Consider the following 15867-nt stretch of genomic DNA (forward strand, 5'->3'; position numbering starts at 1 on the left):
TGGGATTTGACTGGATGAAGTAGATAAATGGGGCTGTGCCCATGGGGATTATATTTTGTCCCTGGCTTCTCCCCTGCCACACTCTGTCTTCCTGGCTGAGCAGTTTTCTTCCACATGCCCTCCATCATGACATTCTGCCTCATCTCACACCCAGAACAATGGAGTCAAACAAACATGGACTGAGACCTCTGAAAGTGTGCATGAAATAAACTTTTCCTTTTCCAAGTTGTTCTTGTCAGGTATTTTGGTCACAGCAATGAAAATCTGACTAATACAATATGCTGAGATCCAAAATAGTTTAGAATGCTATATAGAATTTAAAAAAAAAATCTTTCCAAAGGCCTAATAAGACAATTGGTTGTGAGCTATAAACTCCTTTCCAAGCCTTGCCTCTTAAGGTGGCACAGTGGTGAGAATCAGGAGAACAGCTGAAAAACACTCAAAGATATTGCTGTGCTGGTCTCACAATTTACATAGGAAGTCCACCAAATAACACTGCAGCTGAGATAAGACTGGAATAGATCTACCACTTAGAATGCAGATTTGGCCTAAGACAAAACCAATGTGAGTCTTCTGAGGTTAAGGTTAGGCATACCTAATCAAAAATGCTCCAAAATCTAAAACTTTTTGAATGCCAATATGACCCTACAAGTGGAAAATTCTATGCCATGTTCATGAATAAAAATTTTTAAAATGTTGTAGAAAATTATTTTCAGGCTGTGTGAACATAAATTCATTCTGTGTTTAGATTTGGGTCCCATCTCAAGATATCTTCTCCCTAGCCTCTGCCCCCAAATATATATATATTCCAAAATCTGAAAAAAATCCAAAATTCAAAATACTTCTTGTCCAAAGCATTTTGGAAAAGGGATATTCAACTCATAGTGAAGAGGTTCTAGGTAACAAATAGGCACAATCACCTTGCCTTCCCACAGTTTATGGGTGTTTTACTTTAAATGTTCTTTCCCAACCAATGGTTACAGTAATACTCAACAGTAAAGAAGTGCTGCTCATCATTTTGGTTCAAATGGAGGAGATAAAAAATTGATCTTCTTCTCCATATTCTATTTTCTATATATTTCCCTTGAATCCAATATTAAAAATGTATCCACCTCTTACCTTGCATTTCAACAGTACATTACATTCACCTGTCACTTCCCAACTCAAATACTCAGCAAAATGTGGACCTATAAAATTTTAATGACATAAACAATCACTTTATCAATCACAAAATGCAAGATCAAAGCTCATTCTTAAATCCTAAAATAATTTTGTTTGAAGTCAAATTTTAAAAATTATCGATTTAGTTCTAACTATTTTTAATGTCTGAATATTTAATGACCAATATTTTCAATTATTTTTTATTTCATCAGTTATTAGTAACATAATCAATACTATTCATTTAATTTGTTATGGAAATAATCTTGGAATATTTTATACAAAATTTGGTTTTCCCCTCTATCCCCTGCCGTTTTTACCTTGTTTCCTGATCCATTCTTGTCGCTGGAATTCAGCTTCTTTCTGGAGCTTTTTATAAACTAGAAATTGAAAAACAATGGAGTATGAAATTGAGTTGAACAGCATAAATACCATGCCCAAGCCAGCCACTGTTGCTAAATGACTTATATTTGTTATTACCATGCTCATACATTGTGATGACTCTACTCATTTTGATTTTTATAGATGAAGAAATAGGCTGAGAAAGGTTAAGTAACTTTTCCAAGGTCATAAAGGTAGGAAAGAGTGAAATGATATTGGATATCGCAAACAGAGATCTGGCAGCCTTGCCAATGCTTGGTTAAATGCCACATTTTAAATCTTGGCATTTTCCAGGGGTTTATGGCAGCTAACTAGTTATAGTATATGATTAACAGATTTGGCATGCAGTACTTTTGCGTATTTTTCTTTTCCAGTTAAGTAATTTAGAGTAAGTACATATTGTAAAACAGTGTCCTGGCTTATTTCTGAGACACATATACAATCTTGGTTGTGCTATAACTTCCTTCACTGCAGATTTTAGTAAGAAGTACTTGTTTATACATGAGACTATTTAAACGCAGCTTTGCTTGAGGGCCAGGGATAAGTTTGGTATTCTTTTAAATTAATGTTCATTCCTGAAATGAAATACTCTGCAAAATACTAACTGAAAATTGTATTTTGATCATAGGAATCCAATTAAGGAACAATTCCCACTACCTTTCACAGGACCTCTTTGTGTCAAGGGGTATTGGCATGGAAGGGAGCAGTAAGGCCTTCCAGTTACTGTTCCTCAGGCTTCTTACCATCTCCAATGAGGACAAGAGTAGAGTGGCCAGTCGCTTTCCCATCTTGAATCTGGAACGTATACGTTCCCTCATCTTCGTCCTGCAGCTTTTCCATGAACATTTCAATTATGCCAGTGTTTCGGTCAATATGCATCTTGTATTTCTTCAATGTGAAAAGATAAAGAGAGAAATCAGTGAGGTAGACATTTCACTTTGACGACAATAAGTCTGATGAAATAAAAATGAAGCCCAAGAATCACATTTTTAATATTATTTCCTGACAACCAAGCAAGTTCATTAAAATCTTGCACCTGGGAAAAGGAACATATTTCTTATATGAATACATGACCTAGATCAGAACTGATGACCGAATAATTTGAAATTTAATTTTGTTAAGTCTAAATGAAGTTTTGTTACTCTATGTTACAAAATATTGTCGAAAAGTTGTTTAAGATTCCCATTTTACCTTCCAGAGTACACTATTTTTTAGTTAGCAGGGTAATATAAAACTCTAGGTAGCATGGGGGGGGGCGAACATCTTATCATTCATTGCTATATCCTCACCATCTAACATATTCCTGGTATATGGTAGGCAATAAATAAATATCTGCTAATAATATATGAATTAAAATGCTTCTAAAGCATTAAAATCAATTTGTTCTTAATGAACTATTTCATTCTTATTAGATTGTTTTGTAACATTGTTTAGACAACTCTTTTTCAGAGTGTAAAGGTAAATCTTAGTCCCTGGGTGTATAGGCACAAATTCCATAAATCTGAATTAATGAAGTTTTGCTATAAAATATATCCCAGAATGAAGGATCAGGTCTGGGACCAACTCTGTGGCACAATTCATGCCCCAGAGCCTCTTCTTGCAGGAAGTCAGTCTCCAGCTGAGACCAATTTTTACTTAGCTTTCTCTGACCCTAGTATGCTTCTTTCACCCTCTTTTCTCCAGAGAGCACCATCCTACATCATGAATCAGAAACTATTTGAACTCTCTGGCTATGGAACTTGACATAAGGCAATATGTGTGTGCATGCATGGCTACATGTGTACATGCTTGAACACATAAAGTCTACATATGTGTGTGTGGATGATCACTCAATGGTTATGGGGGAAATGATTCCAACCATAATCTTCCTTCCTGTCCTCCAGCCAGGTGTCCTCATAGCAGTTGATGAGAACACTTTGGAAATGGGGAGGAGACGGACCCCAGTGGACATATGAGTGAAGGGATCTAGCTTTATACAAAGTTATCCTGTATGTTGAAAAGTGCATACAAGGAAATGCTATTCCTCACTAAAGATCTTTAAATGTTTTAAAATAAACAGCAATAAAAAGATAATAAGTTGCTAGTAATGGCCACAAGCCATATCTCCTCCCCACTTTCATTTACATTCATGACAGCACAGGAGAGGGCTACAGACCCAGAACCCCAAGTTCTTTAGTACATCAGGGCATTGGCCTAATCATAATTCTACTGATATCTTTGGGGAGGACAAATAAAGCTCAGATGTATTAAGTCTATCTATAAAAACTAAATTTACATCAAAAGGAAAGGAAATAGCATTATATAGACGTACACAGAAGTATGGAAAAAAATCTCCAATCACGTACATTAAAAGTTGTAAGAATGTATGATCTGTCCTGAATCATTAAAGTGTTTCACAATAAGGATTCATTGCATTTTTAGCTAGAAAGGCAATGAAAGATATTCCTACTGCATTTTCCTGAGCCACTGAAACAAGATATTATTTTCTCCATGTAATGTATCAAGTCTGTTGGGGTTTCTGACACATTAGAAACTAAAGATGGCCTGCATCTTTTTTAACAGCTCATTAAAAACAAACAAAAAATGCCAGAGTTCTGGTTTTTGAAATGGCGAATACTAGTTTACATTTTTTACCAAGCTGTGGGAGTGTGCCGTGAATTTAGGAGAGGCAGCTCTGTTTCCCTGGGTGATTATACTTCTTGGTTTACCTGAAACAGTATTGATTTATAAATGTTGTCCTGGAAAAAAATTATTAATAGCACTCTCTTTCAATCTCAAAAGTGTATCAGTTTCAATAATACAATATAGTTCCTAAGTATTTCTTCTTCACATTCTTTTCACATACAAGAATGATTTAGACTCCACTCTACTGTAGTTTTCATAACACTTTATCCATGTTCTAGTAGGGCATCCTCCATGTGTTCTACAATGATACATTTAAAAACCCAAAAAGCATAAAACCTACCGGCCCTTCAAAAATTTCCTTCTCATTAAATATGTAGTTGACTTTGGCATTGCCAGAGAGCTTCTCAGCCTGCATCCAAAACCGGACCTGACCTTTCTCCAAAATTTCAACGGCCAACTCTGATTTAGCTGGGACAGCTATGAAAAAAAACAAACAAAAATAAACACAGTAATTATATTGGTAGCTGATAATAATGATACGGATTGTTCGAAGCGTGAAAAATTAGACAATGGGAGTCGGAAGTGGTGGTGCACGCCTGTAATTCCAGTGGCTTGGGAAGCTGAGGCAGGAGGATCACGAGTTCAAAGCCAGCTTCAGTAAAAGTGAGGTGCTAAGCAACTCAGTGAGACCCCTGTCTCTAAATAAAATACAAAACGGGGCTGGGGATGTGGCTCAGTGGTTGAGTGCCCTTAAATTCAATCCCTGGTACCAAAAAGAAAAAAATAAAAAGGTCAATGGGAATAGTGCTTTTGCAAAGCCCAGAGGCAGTGAGAGCTTTGTAGGAAAAACCTCAGATTGAGGGACAGGAAACCTGGGCTTTTACCCTCGGGCTGTCACCATGGGAAAGTTGTTCACCTTCACTGAATCACAATTGTCTCAACTGTAAAAAGGAAGAAGATGAACTTACCTCTAGGGACACATCCAGCTAATATCTGTGACTCTCCTCTATGGCTTTGGTTAGGTTTATTCAAGGGCAATGATGAGATCTAAAGAAGAGTTCTGCACTGATCCCAGGAGAGCCCAAGGTCTGCTACTAGCAAAGTGTGTGACATTAGGCTGGTTACCTTGTGTTGCTGGCTCTCATTTGATGTGTCTGTAAATGAATTGGATTAAACTAAATGCCCTAATTAACCATGATCATTTTCCATCTCTAACATTCTAAGGTTTAGTATCTTAATTACTTCAAATTATTTAGAAAGGAGTTACATTTGATTTTTTTTTCAAATAATTTAACTTACTTCAGGATTTTTGAAATGTTTTTTAAAATATAGATCTTAAAAAAATGAATTTTGACTACACAGTTGGCCCTCCATATCCATAGGTTCTGCACCCATGGGATTCAGCCAACCATGGATCAAAATACATTGTTTTAAATTGCATTTGTCCTGACCACATGCAGATTGTTTTCCTGTCATTATTCCCTAAACAATGCAGCAGAACAACTGTTTACATAGCATTTGCATTGTATTTGGCATTATAAGTAATACAGATAATTTAAATATGTGGGAGAATGAGGATGGGCGATAGGTGGAATATTATGTCATTTTGTTAAAGGGACTTGTGCGTCTATGGATTTTGTTATTGGCAGCGGGTCCTGAAACCAATCCCCCACCTATACTGTGGGAAGACTGTATACTCAGGCTGGTCATTTAAACCTATTCTCCTCAGTGATATATTACCTCATTTTAGTTCCAAGACCAAGCAAAATTATTCAGAGGCAAATAAATGAGCCACTATCAAGATGCTCTATCAAAATACAGCATAGCTTTCTTCACCTAGAAAACAGAGGAACCATATGGCATCTCTAATTTATACTAATATTGCTTAAGCCGTTTGAGTCTCAGTGACATTTTTTAATTTCTCACAACTTGGAAGTGTTCTCCAGAAAGGCTCCTCTGGCCGTGTTTTCTATCAGACGTGGCTCCAGGGCATACTTTGTGGAAAAGCTTGGCTGTTTCTCACAGTTTAGTAATCCTTAACTAGCTTTAGGGGAAATTATACCATTTATTTCTCTAAATTGTTCTTAAACTTATTTCAAAAATTTAACATGTGCTATATTTTAAATGACAAACTACCAAACTTGTATCAAATGCAAATTAACATTCTTCGTATTTACCCTAAATCTACCCCATCAAGCTTAAAGGGACACCTTTCCTTTGCATTGTTCCCTACCCACTACAAAATTCAGTCATGGGCTTGTTCTGGTTGAGAACTGAAGAATGCTCAGATATCATCTACTAAGGAGATGCACCACAGGGAAGAGGATGGGCTGTGGAGTCACACCGTCCTCTTGAACAGTTATTCTCCTCCTTAAACCTTGTGCTCCTCGCTTGCTGATGTGGATATGAAGTGCCCCTCGAGGCTGTTGAAGAGAAACTGAAGTCATATTAAGATTCTGTGAATAATGATCAGTGCTCAAGATAACCATCTTGAGTCTTCCTCCCCTAATTTTACTGATGAGAAAACAGAATCCCAGGAATGATTAGTAACATATGGGTCCTAGAGCTGTGGTGAGGGTAATTCCCTCTCTTCTGTATTCCTCTTGATTCCAGTTGTCCCCTGGTGTTCCAATGAGAGCAGATGTCTGAGAAAAGCAGATAATGGAGGGATCCCTGGGTGGCCAGAGCAGAGGCTAAGCTTTCTCCCCACAGAATGCTCATGCTTGCTACAAGTAAGTCTTGAGCACAGCAGGAAGTCTTCTAGAACTCTGGAAACCCATTCTGGAACACAGACCCACATGAATCATCTCAGAGGACACAGAGCAGACTTGTCAGGTGCAGGCACAGGAAGAGCCCATGACATGACTGGGGAACAGGTACCAGGGACAGACCACTTGGTCTTTCCCAGCTGTGTGCAACTGCTCTAGATACTTAACTTCTCTGCACTTCATGTTCTTTATCTCTAAAGTCAAGTCACCATAGTACCAACCTTTTATGGTCATTGTGGAGTTCAAATAATAAATTCTGTTTAAATATCCTATAAAAAGCCTGGCATACGATAAGTGCACTGTAAATGTTAGCTATTAGTATTTTTGTGGCTTTTTCTTCTTCCAGTTGCTTCCACAACATTCTCCAACTACCAATTATAAAATATAATGTGTTGACAAATCAGATTGTAGCAAGATATCTATATTTACATATATGTGATTGGGTAGGTCTGCATACATATATTATTTGTACCCAGAAAGGGTAATAACCAGTGCCTGCAAATGAGGAGAGATTCTGCAGGCTGTTGAAGACACTGAAGTGCACCTCCCCCTGCAGATAAGCTTTCTCTTCACACTGCAATTTAGTATCAATACTGGCAAGACAGACTGTTATTTTCCATTTTTAGCTTTATACATTTCCCCCCTTTTTCTCAGCTCTAAATTTCCTTCAGCTCTTTTCTCTGTCAGTTAATTCACATCCAGCAAAATGTGTTATTTGTAGGTCTAAGACATATGCTTAGTGGCTTTCAAAATATTTTTTTGCCAACAGCTTAACATGGGACTTCACTGTCCTGAAGGATAAAGGAACACCATACTCTTACATTCTGTAAGGAAGATGAGACCATTTAAAACCTTATTAAGATTTCAAGAAAATGACTTAGTTAATGTGTCAACATTGAGAAGAAGTGGGTATAAGCCGAGAAATCATCAGAAGGGCTGCTTGGATCCTATCATCAGATCTCTGAAAATGTTCATGTAGTGACCTCATTGGTGTGACATTGGTAGGCGAGAGAAAAGTGCTGGAACTATAATATTTACAATGCTGTATCAATGGGCAATGAAAACTCCTTTGGGTAAGGGATTTGATAATTGCATTGAGAATTTCACACATTTTCTGTGCCCACCAAGCTACTACAGCTAGTCTACAATAAAGGAGACTAGAGTTTGTTGCAACCCCCTCTCCTAGCACCAACAATTAGAGACTGTAGGCTTATTCAAAATAAAATACCTCAGTTTAAATGACAGCAACATCAGGCAATTATGGCCACCGTCTCCAGTTTCATGCGATCGCTGAACTCCAAGGAGGCCCAGGCAATTTGAACTCAACAGTGACAACCTGTCCTGTCTTTTTTCATCTCCCTCCTTTAAACTGAATTTAAGTGCTGTGGAAACCAACGGCTACCTAGACAATCCCGGTCCTTTGTTGTCTGACTAACTAGATTAGTAGATGCAGCTGCTTCTCTTCATTTCTATCAGTGTTTGACACTATGAATATTAGTAGAAAGGAGAGAATTAGCAACGCAAGCACCCTACATGCCTCAGAGACATGCGGTAGGTGATATCAACTACTCTGATAGCTATTCCTGGAAAAGAAACCAAGGTCTAGGAAAATGGAAATGAGCTGCTCAGGTTCACAGGGTGAGCCCAAAGTACAGTAAGAAGAGCATCCAGGCCAGACCTCTACCTTCCACGCTGTTTTTCAAAATTAACTTTTAAAACATCACTCGGGCTATTATGTTTCCAGTTTAATGGTGGATAAGAGTACGGATGAAAATGGTTTGCTTAATGCCATGAGGCTGATTCTCCAGAACAAAGTCTGCACCCTACATTCATGTTCCATAAGCACTCCATTCTGCAGCTTTGTTAACAAGAGTTCATCTGGAGAACATCACGGCTGAGACCAATAGTCACCAACGCTCAGCCTCACCATACAAAAAAATAAAGTAAAATAAAATTCCTGGGGAATATAAGAGTAAGTAGGTTCTAGAGCAGTATTTTTTATTTTTATTTTTGGAAAATCACAGCCTCCAGTGAGAGTTTAAGGAACATTCTGGATCTTCTCTCTAGAAAAATGCACATATGCAAATACATAGCTTTGTCCACAGTCTGGGATAAGAATATAATTTGGGGGATGTCTGAAGCTTCTGTATTTGTGAAGAAAAGATATCTTTAAGTATTAAGGAGTTCCTTTAAGTTCCTAATTTAAAAGAATGAGGGTATTTTGTTACTATTTGTTTTCTCAAGCTCTATGGTGTGCCTTTCTGGATGCTTTAGTACTGGCAGTGGGTAAGAGATCCTGTCAGGCCTGTGGAAGCTTCTGAGTGTTATTTCAGACTCCTTTCTCTTCTCTTCGGTGTCAACTGTGGAATTTAATCTTTCATGTAGAAGGTGCTTTATTTAAGGGTGTGTAAGTAGTTCAGAAGGATTCTCTTTCTGACCAAGGCATCTTTACCCTATTTTCCGAGAGTATAAAGTGGTAGGTGCAATCTTTAGATTGTCTTTATTTGGAGGTATGATTCTTCTACTAAGTGCCAACATCACTTAAGAGAATATTAGCTTGCCTACAGACATTAACGAATTTATCTAGAAGAGATATAAATGATTCTAAAATATGTAGGCAAAAAGAGAAGAACTTAAGTGCTCAGATGTTATGCCTATGTATCCTGACACTTCTGTGAAATAAAGCATAGGATATATTTTCTATGTTAGTATCTTAGTTTCTATGGAAAACAAGAACAAGGGAAAAAGTACCACTTCTAGAAGGTGGTTCTGTAGCTGCTTATCTATTATTATATGTTCTCAAGAGTGTCTTTTTTTTTTTCTGTGATACTGGGGATCGAACCATGGGCACTGTAACACTAAACTACACCCAAATCCCTTTATTACATTTTATTTTGAGACAGCTTTTCACTAAGTTGCCCAGGCTGGGCTGGAACTTGAGATTCGCCTGCCTCAGCCTCCTAAGTAGCTGGGATTACAGGTGTGCACCACATACCTGGCTGAGCCTCTTCTCTGGATCCCATCAGAGCTGCCATTTGATTTTATTGCAAAAGTTGCCCCCTGGTAAGATTGCTAACATCTGTGAATGTATTGTGCACACTTACTTGGGAACTTGTGCTCGTGGCTGAGAGCAAGTAAACGTTTCAATTCTGTAGGGAGAAACCGAAAACAATTACACCTTGAACTACTAAAAGTCACTTGAGACTAACTGAGAAATTAAAGCAACATTAGAATTGTGACTGAACTGATCTTAAGCTTACCTTCCTCATCTATTACGTAGCTTGATGCTATCCCGTCAGTATCTGTTACATCACAGGAGTAAATGCCCAAGTCATCCATCCCGAGGTCTTTAAAGGTCAATTTTGTCCTGCAGAATAAAATATATATATATATATTTTTTTTAGAAATGGGGCCATGCCAGGACTGTGGGCCTGTGTTTCTCCCTCTCTAGGCATCTTTGTGGGTACTCTTTTCATTTGGAATACTTGTCTTTTCCTCTTTGCTGAGCTGAAGCCTGTTCATTCTTGATGTCTCAGGTTAAATGTCATTTCCATTTAGAAGACTTTCCTGACCTCTTTCCAGGGGATGATGGTGAAGGAGGTGGGGCTAGTACAAATCCCCCATCTCCAAGCCATGCTTCATACTAACACACATCCCGCATAAAGACATTTCACTGATTAGCCTTGCTGGGGGGACCTAAATATCTCTCCCATAGTACAGAATGTGCTATGGATATCTCTGGATGCTTCTCTTATGATGTCCCCTGTTCTTCCTTTTCTGAATTTATTATACAGTGCTAGTATTGTCAATCTCTGTGCCTCCAGAGACAGGATCTGTGACTGTGGTATCCTTAGATCCAAGCACCTTGTCTGGCACATAACATGTTGCGTGAATAATGAAAAGACCAATGGTCTAGTTCATTATGTCTTGTAACTTGGCAAACTTTATCACTAGTCTGTGTTTAAAATCAACCAAACATGTAAATGTTAAGTGCACAAAGTAGAAAAAAATATTATAGTTTGATTGCCTTTTCTTTGACCAAACGTATTTGACTTCAAGAATTGTGGAAGGTACTTCATGCTCCTATAGTGAAAAGGAAACCCATCATTAAAATGGAAACAATCCTTACTTGTTGCCTTTGCTTTCAACTTCTAATCGTGGAGAGTCCTCAGTGGATATGTAATCTTTGGACCAGGTGAATTCTGACTTTGGAGTCATCTGATCACATTCAAAGTTCAATGAAATGACTCCATCATCATCCACATTTACAACAACTTCTTTGGTTCCTAGAAGATCAAAAAGAAGGTACTGATACTTTGTGGCAGCAACCAACCAAGTGAGAATTCCTTACCTTGGAATGTTTTACTTCAACCTGAAAGCAAGGTCCTGAGCCTGGCAAAGAAAGAGGCCCAATTGATCACTGTGGATGGACATTCTTGCCTTAAAATTCAACTCCTATATTGTAACACAGACTTAAATTAACGTGCCGTGTAGGTAAAGTCAACACCACGAACAATGTTGATTGGCCAGGACCACGGAAAAATTGGCTGATATGACAGGTGGTATAATTAATTGTGGGAGTGGATTGATTACAATAAGGAGACAAGACTGCCTTGAGAAAAAGGAAAACTGACTCTCAGGTCCTAATTATAACTTTTGCTTCAATAATGTCCATATCCAATAAGTCACCAGGAAAGGATCGAAAGGGACAAAGAAACTAAAGAGAAATTGAAGGGGAGACAGAATAAGACTTGCCTATGTTCACATGTTGGGAATTTGTCAGTTATTTTAGAATGGAGAAATATATGGGAACTTATTATGTTGATCATATAAACATAAATCCATTTAAAAATGCCCTTCTGGATTAGAATGTTAGCAACCTAGAAAGGCTGTTATTGAACAGCATGAAAATTTAAATAGAAATGAGTTTCAAGAGATGCAGTATGTTTCAAGAAGACTGGTGTGTGAATTTTAAAAGAAAACAATTTGGTTAGTGTTTTCAGTTATTTCATTCTTTTGAGAGTTATAATAAATTGCACCTGTCTCTAATATCACAAATCAGAAAGAGTTTGTACAGATTAGAAAACATTCACATCTATGCCTAAATCCAGTTTGAAAAAAGCAAAACATTGTACTCAAACTTATATACTCACTCAATTGTCAGCCTGAAATTGGTTTGTTTCAGTATGTTAGAAAATTATAGTCCCAGAAAGGTATGGCTTTATTTTTTTATTATTATTATTATTCTTTTTTGGGGGGTGGGTGGGTACCAAGGATTGAACTCAGAGGCACTCAGCCATGGAGACACATCCCCAGCCCTATTTTGTATTTTATTTGGAGACAGGGTCTCACTGAGTTAGTTGCTTAGTGCCTCACTTTTGTTGAGGCTGGCTTTGAACTTCCTATTCTCCTTCCTCAGCCTCCCAGGCTGCTGGGATTACAGGCATGCACGACCGTGCCTGGCTTATTTTTAAAAATATATTTTAAATTTTTCCAATACATATCTCACAAAGGAATGATGTTTTCTCTTCCGACTGTATTGTAGGAGTCCAACATCTTGGTCTACCATCAATAAAACTTGTCAGTGGGAAAAAGGTGTCAAAATCCTCTGAGGGGAAGGCCAAGAGGAAATGTGTGCCTGAATTGTAAGTAGCATGAGGAACATGATCATGGTTTCTGAATCTGACAGGTGACCTAATGAGGATTCTTATGAATGGCACTGTGTGCTTCAACTATCAATCTCCACAAAGTGAGAAGTTTAGTGAACACTAGCTCTAGGAGATGTTTAAAATTTCTTCAAGAAACAAACAGGGGCTGGGGATATGGCTTAGTGGTAGAGTGCTTGCCTAGCATGCACAAGGCCCTGGGTTCAATCCATAGCACCACAAAAACAAAACAAACAAAAAATACAAACAGGATGATTTCCTATTTGGCTATATAGGTAACCTAAAAAAATGATCAAATAAACGTTTAATTGTTCCTTAAGTGAAACATTCACTATATGTCCTTTGTAAAGGGCTTAATCTACTCCATAGTAAGTTGCAGAACAGGGTTTATTTCTATTATTGATAACACATGACCAATCCTCATATTCCTTTGTTGTAAAATAAACATTGAATAAGCATTCTTATTAAAACTTCAGAGAAGAGTGTGGTGGTTTACATTTGTAATCCCAGTGACTTGGGAGGCTGAGGCAGGAGGATTGCAATTCAAAGCCATTTCAGCAACTTAGCGAGGCCCTAAGCAACTCAGTGAGACCCTGTCTCAAAGTAAAAAAAAAAAAAAAAAAAAAATTAAAAAAGGGGAGGGTGGAGAGCTAGGGATGTAGCTCAGTGGTTAAATGCCCCTGGGTTCAATCTCTGGTACCAAAATAATAAATAAAATAAATAAATAAAACTTGAGGGAAAAAAATGAACACCAAAGAGCGTTGAGGCTTAGTGTTATAATACACAGTTTGCATGGCTGAGTTGCTGTAAGAATATAAATCAAAGATTTTTTGTTTATCTGTATTGTTATGAAGAGGAAAGAAGTCTTAGGTGTTGACTAAATCTTTCTTGATTTTTGCATACTATCTATTTTGGAAGCATAACTGCTCATATTAATCATTCATTATCTTAGTTGTAATCCTTCTTAAAAGGGAGTGAATCATCCACATTCTTGCTGTTCAGTGTATTAAAGGCATGACTTGAGTTTACAACATAAAAATATTGCTTGGGTTAAGAATCTTGATGTTGACTAACATGAGAGATTGGATTTTTCTGCCAACAAAGGAGTCATAAAAGTGAAAGAATATGGACAATTCCATTAGCTTTGCCTTTTTCTCAGTTCTGTAGATAACCTTTGTACTATAAAAGCTCACCCATTTGGCCTCTTGCCAGAAACCAAGAAATAAGAAAGCATGTCTCTGCTGATGTGACAAAGTCCACTTGCTAGTGTCCTGCACACACACTGAAGAATTCCATAGATCCTCACATGGAATCTAAACACCACTGGAGAAAATTCTAACTAGCCTATTTTGTTAGTTTCCCTCAGTAGATTAAACTAAAAAAATGAGAAGGAAGTAAGAAGCTACTATCATTGTAAGGAAAATGAGAGCAAGCAGGAAAACTAAAAAACAGGCACAAAGACATTATTTCGTAGACGGATGAATTGCATCTCATTCCAAAATGACATCACTTATTGCAATACTGCTCCATAAATAAGGTTGGTACTTGTGGCTCTGAGCCATACAGAAAAAGGTAAGTATGATTCAGCAGACTGCATCCAAGGAGACTGAGAAATGCTCACTGAAATGTGGAACCTATTTTTAAATAATTTCATCAAAAAATCTTAAAATGACATTTTAAAGCATGGAAGTATAGAACAACTGGAATTTAAAACCATGATTTGCTGAGGTTTCTGAGCCAAATTTGGTCCCACACCCAGTGTGACTTGGAGAACAGGATAGCCCTGCTTAGCTGTTGGAAAATATAGAGCTATCTTAATGAAGTATTCTGGAAAATGAAAATTTTAAAAGTAACTGGTTGATCTTTTGTGAAAATATGAAGTAAAACCAAAGAAGTTACCTATTTTCCTTTTAAAATGAAAGATAGTATTTTTAAACAATATTCTTCTATTTTTTTAGTTGTAGATGGACATATAACCTTTTATTTATTTATTTTTATGTGGTTCTAAGGATTGAACCCAGTGTCTCACACATGCCGGGCAAGTGCTCTGCCCTTGAGCTACAGCCCCAGCCCAAAAGATAGTATTTTTTAAGTTTCAAACAATAGATGTGGAAAATTAAACTGACATTGCCTTTGGGAAAAAAAAGACTCATCCTTCCTTCTGGGTTTATGAATAGAGAAAAAAAGTGGTTTTGGAATTTTTATTTTATTTATTTATGTTGTGTGTGTATGGTACTGGAGAAACCCAAGGCCTTATCCCTGATGCTCTACCATTGAGCCACATTCCCAGCTCTAGTAGACACTTTAGAGAAGTTACTTGGGACAACAAGGAATAAATGTGAGAAAGCAGGAATTTAAAGCAAAAATATATCTTTTGAAAAATTTAAAAGTAGGCAAAACAATTAAAATATGAAGTTGGAGTTTTCTTTCATATGGATGTGTTAGACTATAGATTTCCCTCTCTATAATAAGAGAAGTGGAGTTGGTCATCTGGAGGGCCAGTCTTTCCAGATACTAAAATCTAAGAGTAATTAACAATATAACTCCTTAAGTAAGGGGTCCTGAATACATAAAAGGCAAAAAATTCTTTTGCAATTTTACAAAGACACATGATATTCAAATGGATGATCTTTTATATAAATGCTAGAAAAACCAAAACCAGTGTATTAACCTATAAAGCAACAATGGCATTTCTAACATGCCCCAGGCTAACTCTCCAGATAACACCTTAGGGAGATTAAATTTGTACAGTGTTGGAGAAAAAGTCCAAGAGAAAAGTATAGCTGTAACATTCTCAAAAAAAAAAATTTTTTTTTTTTTTTAATGTCCCAGGGTTTAAATGCACTTGGGCCAAGAGCTGAGGTAATGTCAATTAATTCATGGCTGATTCATTCTCTAAGTTGATTAAAGTATGAACAAAGTGATTCAGATACTTAATGGGCAGGAAGCAAGTTTGATGTTCTACTATCATCTTAAAGGAAACCTAATGGATTCCTTCCAGACTAAGGTTGTCCCACTTTTTACAGAAAAGTTGGGCTTGAAAAGTGAACTAAAATTTGTCATGACTTACATTTTCTAAAAAAATGATCTTTGAATCTGTTCAAGAACATGAAGAATGCAATAAAAGAGAGATTTTGACTTGCAAAGGAGTTATAAGAGTTGTCCCTAGTCAACTGCTCAACCCTTAACAAAGCCCTAATAAGGACACAGGAATATCCAATCACACAAATGGTATCTTAGCAGTCTTCCAAGAGCCAGGAAGCCCCAGT

At 37.2% G+C, this 15867-nt stretch overlaps 1 protein-coding gene across 2 annotated transcripts in view; it reads right to left on the reverse strand.

Moving 5' to 3' along the window:
* The window catches only part of Myom1 (myomesin 1), a 136154-nt gene that overhangs the window by 18439 nt on the left and 101848 nt on the right, over positions 1–15867 (reverse strand). For both annotated transcript variants that reach the window (XM_046467439.2, XM_046467440.2), the window contains 7 exons: positions 11062–11218; positions 10193–10299; positions 10037–10081; positions 4505–4641; positions 2283–2427; positions 1479–1538; positions 1120–1187 (listed from right to left, as the gene is read on the reverse strand). In XM_046467439.2, the coding sequence (XP_046323395.1) occupies positions 1120–1187; positions 1479–1538; positions 2283–2427; positions 4505–4641; positions 10037–10081; positions 10193–10299; positions 11062–11218 (719 nt within the window). The remainder of the gene's footprint in view (positions 1–1119; positions 1188–1478; positions 1539–2282; positions 2428–4504; positions 4642–10036; positions 10082–10192; positions 10300–11061; positions 11219–15867) is intronic.

This window comes from Marmota monax, unplaced genomic scaffold, assembly GCF_021218885.2.
Source record: "Marmota monax isolate L192 unplaced genomic scaffold, Marmota_monax_Labrador192_F-V1.1 WCK01_AAM20220418_F8-fsc00103, whole genome shotgun sequence".
Taxonomy (NCBI): Eukaryota; Metazoa; Chordata; class Mammalia; order Rodentia; family Sciuridae; genus Marmota; species Marmota monax.